A 22,480-nucleotide genomic window follows, 5' to 3' on the forward strand; every position below is an offset into this window, starting at 1 on the left:
TAACTGAAGACAGTGAAATGGGAGGTAACTGAAGACAGTGAAATGGGAGGTAACTGAAGACAGTGAAATGGGAGGTAACTGAAGACAGTGAAATGGGAGGTAACTGAAGACAGTGAAATGGGAGGTAACTGAAGACAGTGAAATGGGAGGTAACTGTAGACAGTGAAATGGGCTGTAACTGAAGACATAGTGAAATGGGAGGTAACTGAAGAGATAGTGAAATGGGAGGTAACTGAAGACAGTGAAATGGGAGGTAACTGAAGACAGTGAAATGGGAGGTAACTGAAGACAGTGAAATGGGAGGTAACTGAAGACAGTGAAATGGGAGGTAACTGAAGACATAGTGAAATGGGAGGTAACTGAAGACAGTGAAATGGGCTGTAACTGAAGACAGTGAAATGGGAGGTAACTGAGGACAGTGAAATGGGAGGTAACTGAGGACAGTGAAATGGGAGGTAACTGAAGACAGTGAAATGGGCTGTAACTGAAGACAGTGAAATGGGAGGTAACTGAAGACAGTGAAATGGGAGGTAACTGAAGACAGTGAAATGGGAGGTAACTGAAGACACAGTGAAATGGGAGGTAACTGTAGACAGTGAAATGGGAGGTAACTGAAGACATAGTGAAATGGGAGGTAACTGAAGACAGTGAAATGGGAGGTAACTGAAGACAGTGAAATGGGAGGTAACTGAAGACAGTGAAATGGGAGGTAACTGAAGACAGTGAAATGGGAGGTAACTGAAGACAGTGAAATGGGAGGTAACTGAAGACAGTGAAATGGGAGGTAACTGAAGACATTGAAATGGGCTGTAACTGAAGACAGTGAAATGGGAGGTAACTGAAGACAGTGAAATGGGAGGTAACTGAAGACAGTGAAATGGGAGGTAACTGAAGACAGTGAAATGGGAGGTAACTGAAGACAGTGAAATGGGCTGTAACTGAAGACAGTGAAATGGGAGGTAACTGAAGACAGTGAAATGGGAGGTAACTGAAGACAGTGAAATGGGAGGTAACTGAAGACAGTGAAATGGGAGGTAACTGAAGACAGTGAAATGGGAGGTAACTGAAGACAGTGAAATGGGAGGTAACTGAAGACAGTGAAATGGGCTGTAACTGAAGACAGTGAAATGGGAAGTAACTGAAGACAGTGAAATGGGAGGTAACTGAAGACAGTGAAATGGGAGGTAACTGAAGACAGTGAAATGGGAGGTGACTGAAGACAGTGAAATGGGAGGTAACTGAAGACAGTGAAATGGGAGGTAACTGTAGACAGTGAAATGGGAGGTAACTGAGGACAGTGAAATGGGAGGTAACTGAAGACAGTGAAATGGGAGGTAACTGTAGACAGTGAAATGGGAGGTAACTGAGGACAGTGAAATGGGAGGTAACTGAAGACAGTGAAATGGGAGGTAACTGAAGACAGTGAAATGAGCTGTAACTGAAGACAGTGAAATGGGAGGTAACTGAAGACAGTGAAATGGGCTGTAACTGAAGACAGTGAAATGGGAGGTGACTGAAGACAGTGAAATGGGCTGTAACTGAAGACAGTGAAATGGGAGGTAACTGAAGACAGTGAAATGGGAGGTAACTGAAGACAGTGAAATGGGAGGTAACTGAAGACAGTGAAATGGGAGGTAACTGAAGACAGTGAAATGGGAGGTAACTGAAGACAGTGAAATGGGAGGTAGCTGAAGACAGTGAAATGGGAGGTAACTGAAGACAGTGAAATGGGAAGTAACTGAAGACACAGTGAAATGGGAGGTAACTGTAGACAGTGAAATGGGCTGTAACTGAAGACATAGTGAAATGGGAGGTAACTGAAGACATAGTGAAATGGGAGGTAACTGAAGACAGTGAAATGGGAGGTAACTGAAGACAGTGAAATGGGCTGTAACTGAAGACAGTGAAATGGGAGGTAACTGAAGACAGTGAAATGGGAGGTAACTGAAGACAGTGAAATGGGAGGTAACTGAAGACAGTGAAATGGGAGGTAACTGAAGACAGTGAAATGGGAGGTAACTGAAGACAGTGAAATGGGAGGTAACTGAAGACAGTGAAATGGGAGGTAACTGAAGACAGTGAAATGGGAGGTAACTGAAGACAGTGAAATGGGAGGTAACTGAAGACAGTGAAATGGGAGGTAACTGAAGACAGTGAAATGGGAGGTAACTGAAGACAGTGAAATGGGAGGTAACTGAAGACAGTGAAATGGGAGGTAACTGAAGACATAGTGAAATGGGAGGTAACTGAAGACATAGTGAAATGTTTGTTGAGGTATTTGAGGTAATATGTAGGTAGAGTTAATAAAGTGACTGTGCGTAGATAATAACAGAGAGTAGCAGCAGCGTAAAGGGGGGGGGAAGCCATTTGATTAGCTGTTCAGGAATCTTGTGGCTTGGGAGGTAGAAGCTGTTTAGAAGCGTCACTGTACCGCTTTGTAGCAGAGAGAACAGTCTATGACTGGGGTGGCTGGAGTCTTTGGCCATTTTTAGGGCCTTACTCTGACCCCGCCTGGTATAGAGGTCCTGGGTAGGCAGGAAGCTTGGTTCCAGTGATGTACTGGGCCGTACGCACTACCCTCTGTAGCGCCTTGTGGTCAGAGGCCAAGCAGCTGCCATACCAGGCAGTCAGGATGCTCTCGATGGTGCAGCTGTAGAACCTTTTGAGGATCTGAGGACCCATGATACAGCCTGGAATCGAACCAGGGTCTTTAGTGACGCCTCTAACACGGAGGTGCACTGAGGCCGCCGCGCCACTCGGGATCCCAAATGGTTGCACAGCCTTTGGCCAAGGTAACTGTAGATAAACGCTTGTTGTAGCTATTACTATGATTCAAATCAAATTCAGATGTGAACTCTTCGTTGGCAACTCCAGAACAGTCAAGCATTTCTTTTTTAACCTTTCCTGGGTGCTTTTTATGTGTTTTTGGGGGCAAAGAGTCCAGATCTGAATCACATCCAGAACCTATGCCGAGTGATAAAAACAGCAGTTGGTGGAGGGCACTCCTCAAACATTGAAGAATTAGAGCAGTTTTCTGCTGAACAGTGGGTTCAAATTGCCAGTAGAAAGGTTTAGCAAACTCATTGATGGCTACAAGAAGCGTTTGTATGCAGTTATCTAGGCCAAAGACTGTGCAACTAAGAACTAGCTTCGGGGTGTCTATAGTTTTGTCCATGTCATTCATCTTTTTTTTTTTCTAAATTAAAATTGTAATCTTAAGTTGGTACTGGAATGTTAAAAATCCAATAAGTTGTGGAGACTAAAAGTCACACTTCACTCTACTCTCCTCTTGATTATTCTGAACAGAGAAAGCCATGATGGCGTTTGGGAACGAGACAGACAAGCAGTCCTCCATCGGAGCAGCCAACCAACCAGACACGCCCAGCCCCACTCTCACTACCCCCAACAACCACATCCAGCGCCCGGCAACCCCCGTCCCTGGTATCACCATGGAAACAAAACAGAATGTCCTGAGAGAACAGATACCCACTCAGGTGAGGTGGAGCTGTGAAAGAGATGCATCGAGGGAGGAGAGGACAGGTGGAGGAAAGCAGAGGAGAGGACAGGTAGAGGAAAGCAGAGGAGAGGACAGGTAGAGGAAAGCAGAGGAGAGGACAGGTAGAGGAAAGCAGAGGAGAGGACAGGTGGAGGAAAGCAGAGGAGAGGACAGGTAGAGGAAAGTAGAGGAGAGGACAGGTAGAGGAAAGCAGAGGAGAGGACAGGTAGAGGAAAGCAGAGGAGAGGACAGGTAGAGGAAAGCAGAGGAGAGGACAGGTAGAGGAAAGTAGAGGAGAGGACAGGTGGAGGAAAGCAGAGGAGAGGACAGGTGGAGGAAAGCAGAGGAGAGGACAGGTAGAGGAAAGCAGAGGAGAGGACAGGTAGAGGAAAGCAGAGGAGAGGACAGGTAGAGGAAAGCAGAGGAGAGGACAGGTCAATAGATTCATTAAGGTGATGGCCAATAGGTGATGGTCAATAGATTCATTAAGGTGATGGTCAATAGACTCATTAAGGTGATGGTCAATAGGTGATGGTCAATAGATTCATTAAGGTGGTGGTCAATAGATTCATTAAGGTGATGGTCAATAGACTCATTAAGGTGATGGTCAATAGATTCATTAAGGTGGTGGTCAATAGATTCATTAAGGTGATGGTCAATAGACTCATTAAGGTGATGGTCAATAGACTCATTAAGGTGATGGTCAATAGATTCATTAAGGTGATGGTCAATAGACTCATTAAGGTGATGGTCAATAGACTCATTAAGGTGATGGTCAATAGATTCATTAAGGTGATGGTCAATAGATTCATTAAGGTGATGGCTATATACAGTAGAGAGGCTATAAAAGTAGCAAGGCTATATACAGTAGAGAGGCTACAAAAGTAGCGAGGCTACATTACAGACACCAGTTAGTCAGACTGATTGAGGTAGTATGTACATGTAGATATGGTTAGTGACGATGCATATATGATAAACAGAGAGTAGCAGCTGCGTAAAAGAGGGGTTGGGGGACTCACAATGCAAATAGTCCAGGTAGCCATTTGATTACCTGTTCAGGAGTCTAATGGCTTGGGGGTAAAAACTGTTGAGAAGTCTTTTTGTCCTAGACTTGGCACTCCGGTACCACTTGCCATGCGGTAGTAGAGAGAACATTCTATGACTGGGGTGGCTGGTGTCTTTGACAATTTTTAGGGCCTTCCTCTGACACCGCCTGCTGTAGAGGTCCTGGAAGGCTGGCAGCTTAGCCCCAGTGATGTACTGGGCCGTACACACTACCCTCTGAAGTGCCTTGCGGTCGGAGGCCAAGCAGTTGCCGTACCAGGCAGTGATGCAACCAGTCAGGACGCTCTCGATGTTGCAGCTGTAGAACCTTTTGAGGATGTCAGGACCCATGCCAAAAAATATATATTTCCTGAGGGGGAATAGGCTTTGTCGTGCCCTCTTCACGACTGTCTTGGTGTGTTTGGACCATTCTAGTTTGTTGTTAATGTGGACACCAAGGAACTTGAAGCTCTCAACCTGATGAGAATGGGGGCGTGCTCGGTCCTCCTTTTCCTGTAGTCCACAATCATCTCCTTAGTTTTGGTTACGTTCAGGGAGAGGTTGTTATTCTGGCACCACCCGGCCAGGTCTCTGACCTCATCCCTATAGGCTGTCTCGTCGTTGTCCTTAAATCAAGCCTACCACTGTTGTGTCGTCTGCACACTTAATGATGGTGTCGGAGACATGCCTGGCCATGCAGTCGTGGGTGAACAGGGAGTACAGGACGGGACAGAGCACGCACCTCTGGGGAGCTCCAGTGTTGAGGATCAGAGTGGCAGATGTGTTGCTACCTACCTTCACCACCTGGGGGCGGCCCGTCAGGAAGTCCAGGATCCAGTTGCAGAGGGAGGTGTTTAGTCCCAGGATCCTTAGCTTAGTGATGAGCTTTGAGGGCACTATGGTGTTGAACACTGAGCTGTAGTCAATGAATAGCATTCTCACATAAGTTTTCCTTTTGTCCAGGTGGGAAAGGGCAGTGTGGAGTGCAATATAGATTGCATCATCTGTGGATCTGTTTGGGCGGTATGCAAATTGGAGTGGGTCTAGGGTTTCTGGGATAATGGAAATGCAATAAATATTTACTCTGAGCTGCGCTTCAATGGGTTGGTTGTAGATGGAAGGCCGTGTTGCCCAACAGAGATCTTCCTTGTCCTTTGAAGAGTGTCTCTGGTGGTAAACTGGATACGTTGTAGTATCGTCGTAGTGTTGTAGACTGGATACGTCGTCCGTCCTTTCCTAGCCCAAGTTCACACCAAGTTGCCATACTTTAAGCTCATGCTATATCCTTTCGGCGTGTTGATCATCATCTTCACGTTGAAATTCGATGCTAATTTCGTTAGGTTCTTATCTGAGCCCTTTCAACGTGGAGACCGTCGTCCTCTCGTCCTCGGAACACAAAGTTACATTTTCGTCAAGGGCTTTATAGAGGAGGGGAGAGAAGGGCGTGTGTCATAGTTTATAACCAATGTCTCTTCACAGGGGCGGGGCCACTCAGTGAGCAGAGCTTTAACCTAATGAAAACCCAATTCTCTCATTTGGAAGCTAAAATTACATTTAATCTTTTCTCAAATAGTTTCATATTTAAACATTTAAATTGCACAACAATTCCATGTTAATCTGATAACTATAATGTGTAGACTTTCCCAGATATAGTTTATGTCGTCCTGTCATCAGTCATAATGTCTCAGACGCCAACTGCTCTGGCATCATACACATTTTCCACTGGAAATATGGTTCCATTCCCCCCACCTTTTGATGTTCCCAGACTCTATATGTTTAACAAAGGCTTTTCAAGAGTCCTTCAGTAGAGTCAAGAGAGAGGGAAGGGAGAAAGGTATTTCGACGGGGGGGCATTAACCTCACCCACAGGCCAACGTCATGACACCTGCCTAACGAGTCCATAACCTGAAGACGTGTCGTTACGATTAAGCAGAAAGGTGTTGTCTTTGTACGCTGAGGGAGGCAGCTTACTTTCTACAGCTTCTGACCTCTGACCTGGCAGCGTTGACCATCTGGGCACTGTTTGGTCCTTCAGTTGTTTGTAGTTGAGGTTTTGCCAGGTCCTACTCGCAAAAGAGTTTTGTCACCTCAAGGATTTTTTCCCAGGTTGAATAAAGTTGAAATAAATACAGAGTAGAAATATTTAAGTCCATCCAGTATCCATGAACCCTACATGCCTGTCACCCCCAAACACCACCTGGAAGTCACAATCTGAAGCCATGCCCTTCCGTTTATCAACTCCCAACAGGAAATTGCCTCAGACGCCTTGAGAGTATAGCTTCTGGAATAGGACAGTACACAGCAAGCAGACAGTCATATGTGCAACAACTAAAAATACGACTAAACGGGTCTATCTTTAGTCTAAACATACGGCTCAACAGGTCTATCTTTAGTCTAAACATACGGCTCAACGGGTCTATCTTTAGTCTAAACATACGGCTCAACGGGTCTATCTTTAGTCTAAACATACGGCTCAACGGGTCTATCTTTAGTCTAAACATACGGCTCAACGGGTCTATCTTTAGTCTAAACATACGGCTCAACGGGTCTATCTTTAGTCTAAACATACGGCTCAACGGGTCTATCTTTAGTCTAAACATACGGCTCAACGGGTCTATCTTTAGTCTAAACATATGGCTCAACGGGTCTATCTTTAGTCTAAACATACGGCTCAACGGGTCTATCTTTAGTCTAAACATACGGCTCAACAGGTCTATCTTTAGTCTAAACATACGGCTCAACAGGTCTATCTTTAGTCTAAACATACGGCTCAACAGGTCTATCTTTAGTCTAAACATACGGCTCAACAGGTCTATCTTTAGTCTAAACATACGACTCAACAGGTCTATCTTTATTCTAAACATACGGCTCAACAGGTCTATCTTTAGTCTAAACATACGACTCAACAGGTCTATCTTTAGTCTAAACATACGACTCAACAGGTCTATCTTTAGTCTAAACATACGACTCAACAGGTCTATCTTTAGTCTAAACATACGACTCAACAGGTCTAGCTTTATTCTAGACGGGTCTATCTTTAGTCTAAACATACGACTCAACAGGTCTATCTTTAGTCTAGACGGGTCTATCTTTAGTCTAAACATACGACTCAACAGGTCTATCTTTAGTCTAGACGGGTCTATCTTTAGTCTAAACATACGGCTCAACAGGTCTATCTTTAGTCTAAACATACGGCTCAACGGGTCTATCTTTAGTCTAAACATACGGCTCAACGGGTCTATCTTTAGTCTAAACATACGGCTCAACGGGTCTATCTTTAGTCTAAACATACGGCTCAACAGGTCTATCTTTAGTCTAAACATACGGCTCAACAGGTCTATCTTTAGTCTAAACATACGGCTCAACAGGTCTATCTTTAGTCTAAACATACGGCTCAACAGGTCTATCTTTAGTCTAAACATACGGCTCAACAGGTCTATCTTTAGTCTAAACATACGACTCAACAGGTCTATCTTTATTCTAAACATACGGCTCAACAGGTCTATCTTTAGTCTAAACATACGACTCAACAGGTCTATCTTTAGTCTAAACATACGACTCAACAGGTCTATCTTTAGTCTAAACATACGACTCAACAGGTCTATCTTTAGTCTAAACATACGACTCAACAGGTCTATCTTTAGTCTAAACATACGACTCAACAGGTCTAGCTTTATTCTAGACGGGTCTATCTTTAGTCTAAACATACGACTCAACAGGTCTATCTTTAGTCTAGACGGGTCTATCTTTAGTCTAAACATACGACTCAACAGGTCTATCTTTAGTCTAGACGGGTCTATCTTTAGTCTAAACATACGGCTCAACAGGTCTATCTTTAGTCTAAACATACGGCTCAACGGGTCTATCTTTAGTCTAAACATACGGCTCAACAGGTCTATCTTTAGTCTAAACATACGACTCAACAGGTCTATCTTTATTCTAAACATACGGCTCAACAGGTCTATCTTTAGTCTAAACATACGACTCAACAGGTCTATCTTTAGTCTAAACATACGACTCAACAGGTCTATCTTTAGTCTAAACATACGACTCAACAGGTCTATCTTTAGTCTAAACATACGACTCAACAGGTCTATCTTTAGTCTAAACATACGACTCAACAGGTCTATCTTTATTCTAGACGGGTCTATCTTTAGTCTAAACATACGACTCAACAGGTCTATCTTTAGTCTAGACGGGTCTATCTTTAGTCTAAACATACGACTCAACAGGTCTATCTTTAGTCTAGACGGGTCTATCTTTAGTCTAAACATACGGCTCAACAGGTCTATCTTTAGTCTAAACATACGGCTCAACGGGTCTATCTTTAGTCTAAACATACGGCTCAACAGGTCTATCTTTAGTCTAAACATACGACTCAACAGGTCTATCTTTATTCTAAACATACGGCTCAACGGGTCTATCTTTAGTCTAAACATACGGCTCAACAGGTCTATCTTTAGTCTAAACATACGGCTCAACGGGTCTATCTTTAGTCTAAACATACGGCTCAACAGGTCTATCTTTAGTCTAAACATACGGCTCAACAGGTCTATCTTTAGTCTAAACATATGGCTCAACAGGTCTATCTTTAGTCTAAACATACGGCTCAACAGGTCTATCTTTAGTCTAAACATACGGCTCAACAGGTCTATCTTTAGTCTAAACATACGACTCAACAGGTCTATCTTTATTCTAAACATACGGCTCAACAGGTCTATCTTTAGTCTAAACATACGACTCAACAGGTCTATCTTTAGTCTAAACATACGACTCAACAGGTCTATCTTTAGTCTAAACATACGACTCAACAGGTCTATCTTTAGTCTAAACATACGACTCAACAGGTCTATCTTTATTCTAGACGGGTCTATCTTTAGTCTAAACATACGACTCAACAGGTCTATCTTTATTCTAAACATACGGCTCAACAGGTCTATCTTTAGTCTAGACGGGTCTATCTTTATTCTAAACATACGGCTCAACAGGTCTATCTTTAGTCTAAAGGCATGTACAGTAAATGCATTAGCAACAGGAAATAGCCGGTGACGTCCGGACAACATGCAGAGTAGTGCTGTCTTTTTGATCAAACAATTCCCTTCTTCCCCAGATAAATGAAATAAACGTAAAACTGCTATTTCCTGACAGTGGTTGTGTCTCCACATGCAGGTGAATGAAAACGATAGACTGTGGGGTGATGATGGTGAAGACTCCACCCTGCTGTCTCCCGGGCTGTTGGACCATGGAGCTCCTCCCCTCCTCCTGTCTACAGCGGGCTGGACCCTTCCACTGGGCCTCTCCCTGCTGCTGCTGCTCGGATACCAGTAGACCCTGGTCTGGGCCTGACCTAGCCCTGGGGCTCCATAGACTACACTTCAGACTGACTTACCTAGGGGAGAGAGAGATGTAAATGTGTAAAAGAAGAGGAAGGGATTATCCATACTTCCTCCTTACTCCTCCCTTCAAACCACTCATCTCTCCTCCTTCCTCCTCCCTTCAAACCACTCTTCTCTCCTCCTTCCTCCTACAAACCACTCATCTCTCCTCCTTCCTCCTCCCTTCAAACCACTCTTCTCTCCTCCTTCCTCCTCCCTTCAAACCACTCTTCTCTCCTCCTCCCTTCAAACCACTCTTCTCTCCTCCTTCCTCCTCCAAACCACTCCTCTCCTCCTTCCTCCTCCAAACCACTCTTCTCTCCTCCTTCCTCCTCCAAACCACTCTTCTCTCCTCCTTCCTCCTCCAAACCACTCTTCTCTCCTAATTCCTCCTCCAAACCACTGTTCTCTCCTCCTTCCTCCTCCAAACCACTGTTCTCTCCTCCTTCCACCTCCAAACCACTCATCTCTCCTCCTTCCTCCTCCAAACCACTCTTCTCTCCTCCTTCCTCCTCCAAACCACTCTTCTCTCCTAATTCCTCCTCCAAACCACTCTTCTCTCCTAATTCCTCCTCCAAACCACTCTTCTCTCCTCCTTCCTCCTCCAAACCACTCTTCTCTCCTCCTTCCTCCTCCAAACCACTCTTCTCTCCTCCTTCCACCTCCAAACCACTCTTCTCTCCTCCTTCCTCCTCCAAACCACTCTTCTCTCCTCCTTCCTCCTCCAAACCACTGTTCTCTCCTCCTTCCACCTCCAAACCACTCTTCTCTCCTCCTTCCTCCTCCAAACCACTCATCTCTCCTCCTTCCACCTCTCATCTCTTTTGGTGACCTCTCTTTTGGTGATCTCACAGTGGAACCACCTCATCTCTTTTGGTGACCTCACAGTGGAACCATCTCTTCTCTTTTGGTGACCTCACAGTGGAACCACCTCATCTCTTTTGGTGACCTCACAGTTCCCCTGGAAAGGAAGAGAGGGTACTAATGTGCCAGAAGGAATTCTGGTATCCCCATTTCCTCTATGACCCTGAGATGCTACCCCTCCATATATACACAGACAGACAGACAGACATGTTCAACTCTACCTATTCCTACAGTATGTACAGTAAATGTAAGCTACAGTGCAGGACTGGTTGTTGGTGTTTTACAAGTGTACAGAGGACAGAAAGAGAAGCTTTTTCCTCTGGGACACTCAGATCGGAACACTCAGATCGGAACACTCAGATCGGAACACTCAGATCGGAACATTCAGATCGGAACACTCAGATCGGAACACTCAGATCGGAACACTCAGATCGGAACATTCAGATCGGCTGAACTCTCTGTCCGAACGGACCGACGGGTTCTGACGGCTCCAAAACATTCACAACATTCCTCCATCGTGTAATATATTAAAAACGTTCTGAAGTCTCTCCTCCTCCAATACCAACTGTCCTGATAGACACAGCAGCACATTATCAGAACAGAGCATTAGACTGGGTCTGAAATGGCACCCTTTTCCCTACATAGTGTACTAATGTTATATATAGGGAATAGGGCCCTGGTCAACAGTAGTGTTCTATATAGGGAATAGGGCCCTGGTCAACAGTAGTGTTCTATATAGGGAATAGGGCCCTGGTCAACAGTAGTGTACTATATAGGGAATAGGGTCCTGGACAACAGTAGTGTTCTATATAGGGAATAGGGCCCTGAACAACAGTAGTGTACTATATAGGGAATAGGGTCCTGGACAACAGTAGTGTTCTATATAGGGAATAGGGCCCTGGACAACAGTAGTGTACTATATAGGGAATAGGGCCCTGGTCAACAGTAGTGCACTATATATAGGGCCCTGGTCAACAGTATTGTACTATATAGGGAATAGGGCCCTGGTCAACAGTAGTGTACTAATGTTATATAGGGAATAGGGCCCTGGTCAACAGTAGTGTACTATATAGGGAATAGGGTCCTGGACAACAGTAGTGTTCTATATAGGGAATAGGGCCCTGGTCAACAGTAGTGTACTATATAGGGAATAGGGCCCTGGTCAACAGTAGTGTACTATATAGGGAATAGGGCTCTGGTCAACAGTAGTGCACTATATAGGGAATAGGGCCCTGGTCAACAGTAGTGTACTATATAGGGAATAGGGCCCTGGTCAACAGTAGTGTACTATATAGGGAATAGGGCCCTGGTCAACAGTAGTGTTCTATATAGGGAATAGGGCCCTGGTCAACAGTAGTGTTCTATATAGGGAATAGGGCCCTGGTCAACAGTAGTGTTCTATAGGGAATAGGGCCCTGAACAGTAGGGCCCTGGTCAACAGTAGTGTTCTATATAGGGAATAGGGCCATTTCCATCATATTCCACTGTGTTACCACACTAGTTATAGTTCAACCACTGTTTACTATTATAGTTCAACCACTGTGTTAATAAGTCATAGTTCAACCACTGTGTTACCACACAAGTCATAGTTCAACCACTGTACTAAGTCATAGTTCAACCACTGGAATAGGTTATAGTTCAACCACTGGTCAACAGTAGTCATAGTTCAACTGTGTTACCAGCCACACTAAGTCATAGGGAACTAAGTTAGTTCAACCACTGTTCCATCATATTCCACTGTGTTACCACACTAAGTCATAGTTCAACCACTGTGTTACCACACTAAGTCATAGTTCAACCACTGTGTTACCACACTAAGTCATAGTTCAACCACTGTGTTACCACACTAAGTCATAGTTCAACCACTGTGTTACCACACTAAGTCATAGTTCAACCACTGTGTTACCACACTAAGTTATAGTTCAACCACTGTGTTACCAGCCACACTAAGTCATAGTTCAACCACTGTGTTACCAGCCACACTAAGTCATATTTCAACCACTGTGTTACCAGCCACACTAAGTCATATTTCAACCACTGTGTTACCACACTCAGGCATAGTTCAACCACTGTGTTACCAGCCACACTAAGGCATAGTTCAACCACTGTGTTACCAGCCACACTAAGTCATAGTTCAACCACTGTGTTACCACACTAAGGCATAGTTCAACCACTGTGTTACCAGCCACACTAAGTCATATTTCAACCACTGTGTTACCACACTAAGTCATATTTCAACCACTGTGTTACCACACTAAGGCATAGTTCAACCACTGTGTTACCACACTAAGTCATAGTTCAACCACTGTGTTACCACACTAAGTCATAGTTCAACCACTGTGTTACCATCCACACTAAGTCATAGTTCAACCACTGTGTTACCATCCACACTAAGTCATAGTTCAACCACTGTGTTACCACACTAAGTTATAGTTCAACCACTGTGTTACCACACTAAGTCATAGTTCAACCCCTGTGTTACCACACTAAGTCATAGTTCAACCACTGTGTTACCACACTAAGTCATAGTTCAACCACTGTGTTACCACACTAAGTTATAGTTCAACCACTGTGTTACCACACTAAGTCATAGTTCAACCACTGTGTTACCACACTAAGTTATAGTTCAACCACTGTGTTACCACACTAAGTTATAGTTCAACCACTGTGTTACCACACATTTACATTTAAGTCATTTAGCAGACGCTCTTATCCAGAGCGACTTACAAATTGGTGCGTTCACCTTAAGACATCCAGTGGAACAGCCACTTTACAATAGTTCATCTAAATCTTTTAAGGGGGGTGAGAAGGATTACTTTATCCTATCCTAGGTATTCCTGAAAGAGGTGGGGTTTCAGGTGTCTCCGGAAGGTGGTGATTGACTCACTAAGTTATAGTTCAACCACTGTGTTACCACACTAAGTCATAGTTCAACCACTGTGTTACCACACTAATTTATAGTTCAACCACTGTGTTACCACACTAATTTATAGTTCAACCACTGTGTTACCACACTAATTTATAGTTCAACCACTGTGTTACCACACTAAGTCATAGTTCAACCACTGTGTTACCACACTAAGTTATAGTTCAACCACTGTGTTACCACACTAAGTTATAGTTCAACCCCTGTGTTACCACACTAAGTCATAGTTCAACCACTGTGTTACCACACTAAGTTATAGTTCAACCACTGTGTTACCACACTAAGTCATAGTTCAACCACTGTGTTACCACACTAAGTCATAGTTCAACCACTGTGTTACCACACTAAGTCATAGTTCAACCACTGTGTTACCACACTAAGTTATAGTTCAACCACTGTGTTACCACACTAAGTTATAGTTCAACCACTGTGTTACCACACTAAGTTATAGTTCAACCCCTGTGTTACCACACTAAGTCATAGTTCAACCACTGTGTTACCACACTAAGTCATAGTTCAACCACTGTGTTACCACACTAAGTTATAGTTCAACCACTGTGTTACCACACTAAGTTATAGTTCAACCACTGTGTTACCACACTAAGTTATAGTTCAACCACTGTGTTACCACACTAAGTTATAGTTCAACCACTGTGTTACCACACTAAGTCATAGTTCAACCACTGTGTTACCACACTAAGTCATAGTTCAACCACTGTGTTACCACACTAAGTCATAGTTCAACCACTGTGTTACCACACTAAGTTATAGTTCAACCACTGTGTTACCACACTAAGTCATAGTTCAACCACTGTGTTACCACACTAAGTCATAGTTCAACCACTGTGTTACCACACTAAGTCATAGTTCAACCACTGTGTTACCACACTAAGTCATAGTTCAACCACTGTGTTACCACACTAAGTCATAGTTCAACCACTGTGTTACCACACTAAGTTATAGTTCAACCACTGTGTTACCACACTAAGTCATAGTTCAACCACTGTGTTACCACACTAAGTCATAGTTCAACCACTGTGTTACCACACTAAGTCATAGTTCAACCACTGTGTTACCACACTAAGTCATAGTTCAACCACTGTGTTACCACACTAAGTCATAGTTCATGACTACATAAGAGGAGAATGTCTGCAGCATGCTGTTACGTATCGTTTCAATAAACCGTTTGGTTCTGTATAGTCATGTATAGTCATGTTTAAGATACAGACATCTGGTATAGCATATTTCTGTTGATATGACATCCTTTACAGGGTGACATGAAGAAGATTGTTTTGTGTCCTAAAAGGCACCCTATTCCCTACATAGTGTAGGGCCCATAGGGTGGTCTGGTCTAAAGTAGTGTACTAAGTAGGGAATAGAGTGCCCTTTGGGACTAGGCCGAGACTTGTAACTGTTTAATATGTTTAGAGAAAAGGTGAATTAAACACTAAATAATATTAAATATTAACACTAAATATATTTTTTATGTTTGTGGATTTCACCACACCAAAAATATATATATATATATATATATATATCATGTTTTTCCATGTGGAGATACTGGGGAAGACGAATCATATGGATGGTTCTTAGAGAGACTTTTCACACATCCCATGTCCCATGTGTCAGCCTACCTCTCACAGGGAACCACTCCCCACATGGGACAAACAGAACAGAGAGCTTCTTTAAAAAGCACAGGTCATATTTGTGAATCAGCCATATTTGTTATCATGTTTAATATTGATACTAGTGATGAGAGACAGCGGTTGGGTGGACGTGGTGATCAGTGACTCTTTTTAAAACCCTTTCCCATAGCACAGAACCCAGTACTGGAGTCAAAGGGGGGTTGCAAAGTTCTGGTCATTTCCCCCAAATTCCCAAGTTTCCCAGAACTTCTGTTTGGAAGATTCCTGGAATCAGAAGGAACTCAAAATCCTCAAACCAGGATTTCAGGAAAACCTGATCATTTTGTCTAGCAGTCAAGTCAAGTACAGACTAAAACAGAAGCTGGGTTCTTGGCATCCCAAATGGCACCCTATACCCTACATACTATAGTGCACTAGGTAAGATCTAAACCCTAGCCCGGTCAAAAGTAGTACACTATGAAGGAAAAAGGCTGCCATTTGAGAAACAGTTCAAAACAGTTGAATTTGTCCTGGACGCCTCCGTCTTCATCACTAGTGATTGTTTTTGCCCTGTTCTGATTGGTTTGTTGTGTGATTAAAAAAGAGAGTGAATCAGTCAGAGGGTGTTCTGATTGGTTTGTTGTGTGATTAAAAAAGAGAGTGAATCAGTCAGAGGGTGTTCTGATTGGTTTGTTGTGTGATTAAAAAAGAGAGTGAATCAGTCAGAGGGTGTTCTGATGTTCTTCTGCACAGACTAACATGCTGTCTGCTCCTCTCGCTCTGGGGACGGGTGCATCTTGTCCCTCTGGTTCCTGATTGGATGATTTCATAAGTCACTCCCAGTCCCTGACAGATAATTCCAGATGACACTGTACAGTAGAGTGACTTTGCCTCCAGTTTCTCTGAGGTTTGTTCCAGAAAGCAGGATTACTAAATTAGCCAGCTATGTAATTGTCAACATTTTTATTTTTAAATATAGACTTACAATTGGCAAGGTATAATTGACTCGAAAATGACATCCAGCATCCAATACATAAGTTTATCTTTTTTAATAACCTCTTAGATGTAATGGCAACATTGTGATTTCCACCTAAATAGACATACCCCAAAAAGTAACTGCTATTCATGTGTAATTACATGATTCTGACATGCCCATATTTGGTATATTTTGGAAAGAAGACATCTGGGAGATGATGAGGAAATGATCAGTAGATAGATAGGAGTTACATAGATCAGAATACACTAGATCAAGCACACACATGAAATAACAGTTTTTTTTGTCAATGAAAGTAATCTTTCATTGACAGGTTATAAGTGAATTATTGATGACCAGAGTTGGAAACACATCAGATGGCTTCCACAACATGTGAACAATATCAGGAAACATGGGATTGTTAGACCTGACAACTAGAAATGGGATTGTTAGACCTGACAACTAGAAATGGGATTGATAGACCTAACAACTAGAAATGGGATTGTTAGACCTGACAACTAGAAATGGGATTGTTAGACCTGACAACTAGAAATGGGATTGATAGACCTGACAACTAGAAATGGGATTGTTAGACCTGACAACTAGAAATGGGATTGTTAGACCTGACAACTAGAAATGGGATTGATAGACCTGACAACTAGAAATGGGATTGTTAGACCTGACAACTAGAAATGGGATTGATAGACCTGACAACTAGAAATGGGATTGTTAGACCTGACAACTAGAAATGGGATTGTTAGACCTGACAACTAGAAATGGGATTGATAGACCTGACAACTAGAAATGGGATTGATAGACCTAACAACTAGAAATGGGATTGTTAGACCTGACAACTAGAAATGGGATTGTTAGATCTGACAACTAGAAATGGGATTGATAGACCTGACAACTAGAAATGGGATTGATAGACCTAACAACTAGAAATGGGATTGATAGACCTGACAACTAGAAATGGACAGGTGTTTTAGGAAGTGGTGTCAAGTGTGGACACGAGATGTTTCCAAGTCTCCATAAATTAGATCATTCCAGTGCTATTACATATTTGAAATCCCTAAATGCTATTTGTTAAGTATAAAAACACAATTTCTACCATATCAACCACTCTCAAACATTGTAGTGGGGCTTCCTGAGTGGGGCAGTGGTCGAAGACACTGCATCGCAGTGCTTGCTGTGCCACTAGAGATTCTGGGTTCAAATCCAGGTTCTGTCGCAGCCGGCCACGCCTGGGAGACCCATGGGGCGGTGCACAATTAGCCCGGGTTAGGGGAGGGTTTGGCCCAGTGTCGTCCGGGTTAGGGGAGGGTTTGGCCCAGCGTCGTCTGGGTTAGGGGAGGGTTTGGCCCAGTGTCGTCTGGGTTAGGGGAGGGTTTGGCCCAGCGTCGTCCGGGTTAGGGGAGGGTTTGGCCCAGTGTCGTCCAGGTTAGGGGAGGGTTTAGCCCAGCGTCGTCCGGGTTAGGGAGGGTTTGGCCCAGCGTCGTCCGGGTTAGGGAGGGTTTGGCCCAGTGTCGCCCGGGTTAGGGAGGGTTTGGCCCAGTGTCGTCCGGGTTAGGGGAGGGTTTGGCCCAGTGTCGTCTGGGTTAGGGGAGGGTTTGGCCCAGTGTCGTCTGGGATAGAGGAGGGTTTGGCCCAGTGTCGTCTGGGTTAGGGGAGGGTTTGGCCCAGCGTCGTCTGGGTTAGGGGAGGGTTTGGCCCAGCGTCGTCCGGGTTAGGGGAGGGTTTGGCCCAGCGTCGTCCGGGTTAGGGGAGGGTTTGGCCCAGTGTCGTCCGGGTTAGGGGAGGGTTTAGCCCAGCGTCGTCCGGGTTAGGGGAGGGTTTGGCCCAGCGTCGTCCGGGTTAGGGGAGGGTTTAGCCCAGCGTCGTCCGGGTTAGGGGAGGGTTTGGCCCAGCGTCGTCCGGGTTAGGGGAGGGTTTGGCCCAGTGTCGTCCGGGTTAGGGGAGGGTTTAGTCCAGCGTCGTCCGGGTTAGGGGAGGGTTTGGCCCAGCGTCGTCCGGGTTAGGGGAGGGTTTAGCCCAGCGTCGTCCGGGTTAGGGGAGGGTTTGGCCCAGCGTTGTCCGGGTTAGGGGAGGGTTTGGCCAGCAGGGATGTCCCTGTCCCATCGTGCACTAGTGACTCCTCAACGCTCTAACCACTAGGCTACCCGGCAGGCAGGCCGGGCGCAGTGGCTGCTGACACAGCTTACCAGCAGCATACCACCCTAAACCAGCAGCATACCACCCTGCATACCACCCTGAACCAGCAGCATACCACCCTGCATACCACCCTGAACCAGCAGCATACCACCCTGAACCAGCAGCATACCACCCTGCATACCACCCTGAACCAGCAGCAGACCACCCTGCATACCAACCTGAACCAGCAGCATACCACCCTGAACCGGCAGCATACCACCCTGAACCAGCAGCATACCACCCTGCATACCACCCTGAACCAGCAGCATACCGCCCTGAACCAGCAGCATACCACCCTGAACCAGCAGCATACCACCCTGAACCAGCAGCATACCACCCTGCATACCAACCTGAACCAGCAGCATACCACCCAGCATACCACCCTGAACCAGCAGCATACCGCCCTGAACCAGCAGCATACCACCCTGAACCAGCAGCATACCACCCTGAACCAGCAGCATACCACCCTGCATACCACCCTGAACCAGCAGCATACCACTGCTGACTTGCTTCTGAAACTAAGCAGGGTTGGTCCTGGTCAGCAGCATACCACCCTGCACCAGCAGCATACCACCCTGCATACCACTGCTGGCTTGCTTCTGAAGCTAAGCAGGGTTGGTCCTGGTCAGCAGCATACCACCCTGCATACCACTGCTGGCTTGCTTCTGAAGCTAAGTAGGGTTGGTCCTGGTCGGTCCCTGGATGGGAGACCAGATGCTGCTGGAAGTGGTGTTGGAGGGCCAGTAGGAGGCACTCTTTCCTCTGGTCTAAAATAAATATCCCAATGCCCCAGGGCAGTGATTGGGGACACTGCCCTGCGTAGTGTGCTGTCTTTCGGATGGGACGTTAAACGTGTGTCCTGACTCTCTGAGGTCATTAAAGATCCCATGGCACTTATCTGGCTAAATTCCCAATCTGGCCCTCAAACCATCACGGTCACCTAATAATCCCCAGTTTACAATTGGCTCATTCATCCCCCTCCTCTTCCCTGTAACTATTCCCCAGGTCGTTGCTGTAAATGAGAAGGTGGTAAAATAACGGATAGATAAAACAGTCGGCAGGTGTTTCCTCCGACACATTGGTGCTTCCTGATTAAGTGGACAGTTGTGTTTCGGAGGACGCTCGACCTTCACCTCTCCCGAGTCCGTACGGGAGTTGCAGCGATGAGACAAGACTGTAACTACCAATTGGGGAGGAAAATAAACAAATAAAACATGGTGGTGGGGGGGGGTTATACAGGGGTTATACAGGGGTTATACAGGGGTTATACAGGGGTTATACAGGAGACATACAGGGGTTATACAGGGGTTATACAGGGGTTATACAGGGGTTATACAGGAGACATACAGGGGTTATACAGGGGTTATACAGGAGACATACAGGGGTTATACAGGGGTTATACAGGGGTTATACAGGGGTTATACAGGGTTATACAGGGGTTATACAGGAGACATACAGGGGTTATACAGGAGACATACAGGGGTTATACAGGGGTTATACAGGGGTTATACAGGGGTTATACAGGGGTTATACAGGGGTTATACAGGAGACATACAGGGGTTATACAGGAGACATACAGGGGTTATACAGGGGTTATACAGGGGTTATACAGGGGTTATACAGGAGACATACAGGGGTTATACAGGAGACATACAGGGTTATACAGGAGACATACAGGGGGGTTATACAGGGTTATACAGGAGACATACAGGGGTTATACAGGAGACATACAGGGGTTATACAGGGGTTATACAGGAGACATACAGGGGTTATACAGGGGTTATACAGGAGACATACAGGGGTTATACAGGAGACATACAGGGGTTATACAGGGGTTATACAGGAGACATACAGGGGTTATACAGGGGTTATACAGGGGTTATACAGGAGACATACAGGGGTTATACAGGGTTATACAGGGACATACAGGGTTATACAGGGGTTATACAGGGGTTATACAGGAGACATACAGGGGTTATACAGGGGTTATACAGGGGTTATACAGGGGACATACAGGGGTTATACAGGGGTTATACAGGGGTTATACACGAGACATACAGGGGTTATACAGGGGTTATACAGGAGACATACAGGGGTTATACAGGAGACATACAGGGGTTATACAGGGGTTATACAGGGGTTATACAGGAGACATACAGGGGTTATACAGGGGTTATACAGGGGTTATACAGGGGTTATACAGGAGACATACAGGGGTTATACAGGGGTTATACAGGAGACATACAGGGGTTATACAGGAGACATACAGGGGTTATACAGGGGTTATACAGGGGTTATACAGGGGTTATACAGGAGACATACAGGGGTTATACAGGGGTTATACAGGGGTTATACAGGAGACATACAGGGGTTATACAGGGGTTATACAGGGGTTACACAGGGGTTATACAGGAGACATACAGGGGTTATACAGGGGTTATACAGGGGTTATACAGGGGACATACAGGGGTTATACAGGGGTTATACAGGGGTTATACAGGAGACATACAGGGGTTATACAGGAGACATACAGGGGTTATACAGGAGACATACAGGGGTTATACAGGGGTTATACAGGGGTTATACAGGAGACATACAGGGGTTATACAGGGGTTATACAGGAGACATACAGGGGTTATACATGGGTTATACAGGGGTTACACAGGGGTTACACAGGAGACATACAGGGGTTATACAGGGGTTATACAGGAGACATACAGGGGTTATACAGGGGTTATACAGGGGTTATACAGGAGACATACAGGGGTTATACAGGGGTTATACAGGGGTTACACAGGGGTTACACAGGGGTTATACAGGAGACATACAGGGGTTATACAGGGGTTATACAGGAGACATACAGGGGTTATACAGGGGTTATACAGGAGACATACAGGGGTTATACAGGGGTTATACAGGAGACATACAGGGGTTATACAGGGGTTATACAGGAGACATACAGGGGTTATACAGGGGTTATACAGGGGTTATACAGGAGACATACAGGGGTTATACAGGGGTTATACAGGGGTTATACAGGGGTTATACAGGAGACATACAGGGGTTATACAGGGGTTATACAGGAGACATACAGGGGTTATACAGGAGACATACAGGGGTTATACAGGGGTTATACAGGGGTTATACAGGGGTTATACAGGAGACATACAGGGGTTATACAGGGGTTATACAGGGGTTATACAGGGGTTATACAGGAGACATACAGGGGTTATACAGGGGTTATACAGGGGTTATACAGGGGTTATACAGGAGACATACAGGGGTTATACAGGGGTTATACAGGGGTTATACAGGGGTTATACAGGGACATACAGGGGTTATACAGGGTTATACAGGGGTTACAGAGGTTATACAGGAGACATACAGGGGTTATACAGGGAGACATACAGGGTTATACAGGAGACATACAGGGGTTATACAGGGGTTATACAGGGGTTATACAGGAGACATACAGGGTTATACAGGGTTATACAGGAGACATACAGGGGTTATACAGGGGTTATACAGGGGTTACACAGGGGTTATACAGGAGACATACAGGGGTTATACAGGGGTTATACAGGGGTTAGAGACATACAGGGGTTATACAGGGGTTATACAGGGGTTATACAGGGACATACAGGGGTTATACAGGGGTTATACAGGGGTTATACAGGGGTTATACAGGGGTTATACAGGGACATACAGGGGTTACAGGGGTTATACAGGGGGTTATACAGGAGACATACAGGGGGTTATACAGGGGTTATACAGGAGACATACAGGGGTTATACAGGGGTTATACAGGGGTTATACAGGAGACATACAGGGGTTATACAGGGTTATACAGGAGACATACAGGGGTTATACAGGGGTTATACAGGGGTTATACAGGGTTATACAGGGGTTATACAGGGGTTATACAGGAGACATACAGGGGGTTATACAGGGGTTATACAGGGGTTATACAGGGGTTATACAGGAGAC

General features: G+C 45.0%; 1 protein-coding gene across 2 annotated transcripts in view; it reads left to right on the forward strand.

Annotated features, from left to right (window-relative positions):
• The window catches only part of LOC135574386 (GDNF family receptor alpha-4-like), a 780,873-nt gene that overhangs the window by 107,548 nt on the left and 650,845 nt on the right, over positions 1-22,480 (forward strand). The window contains exons 8-9 of one of the 2 annotated variants that reach the window (XM_065025977.1): positions 3,307-3,494; positions 9,710-9,868. The exons of the other annotated variant lie outside the window; for it this stretch is intronic. Coding sequence (XP_064882049.1) covers positions 3,307-3,494; positions 9,710-9,868 — 347 coding nt within the window. Of the gene's footprint in view, positions 1-3,306; positions 3,495-9,709; positions 9,869-22,480 lie in introns of those variants that run through there. 2 annotated transcript variants of the gene reach the window in all.

This window comes from Oncorhynchus nerka, linkage group LG12 (genome assembly GCF_034236695.1).
Source record: "Oncorhynchus nerka isolate Pitt River linkage group LG12, Oner_Uvic_2.0, whole genome shotgun sequence".
Classification (NCBI taxonomy): Eukaryota; Metazoa; Chordata; class Actinopteri; order Salmoniformes; family Salmonidae; genus Oncorhynchus; species Oncorhynchus nerka.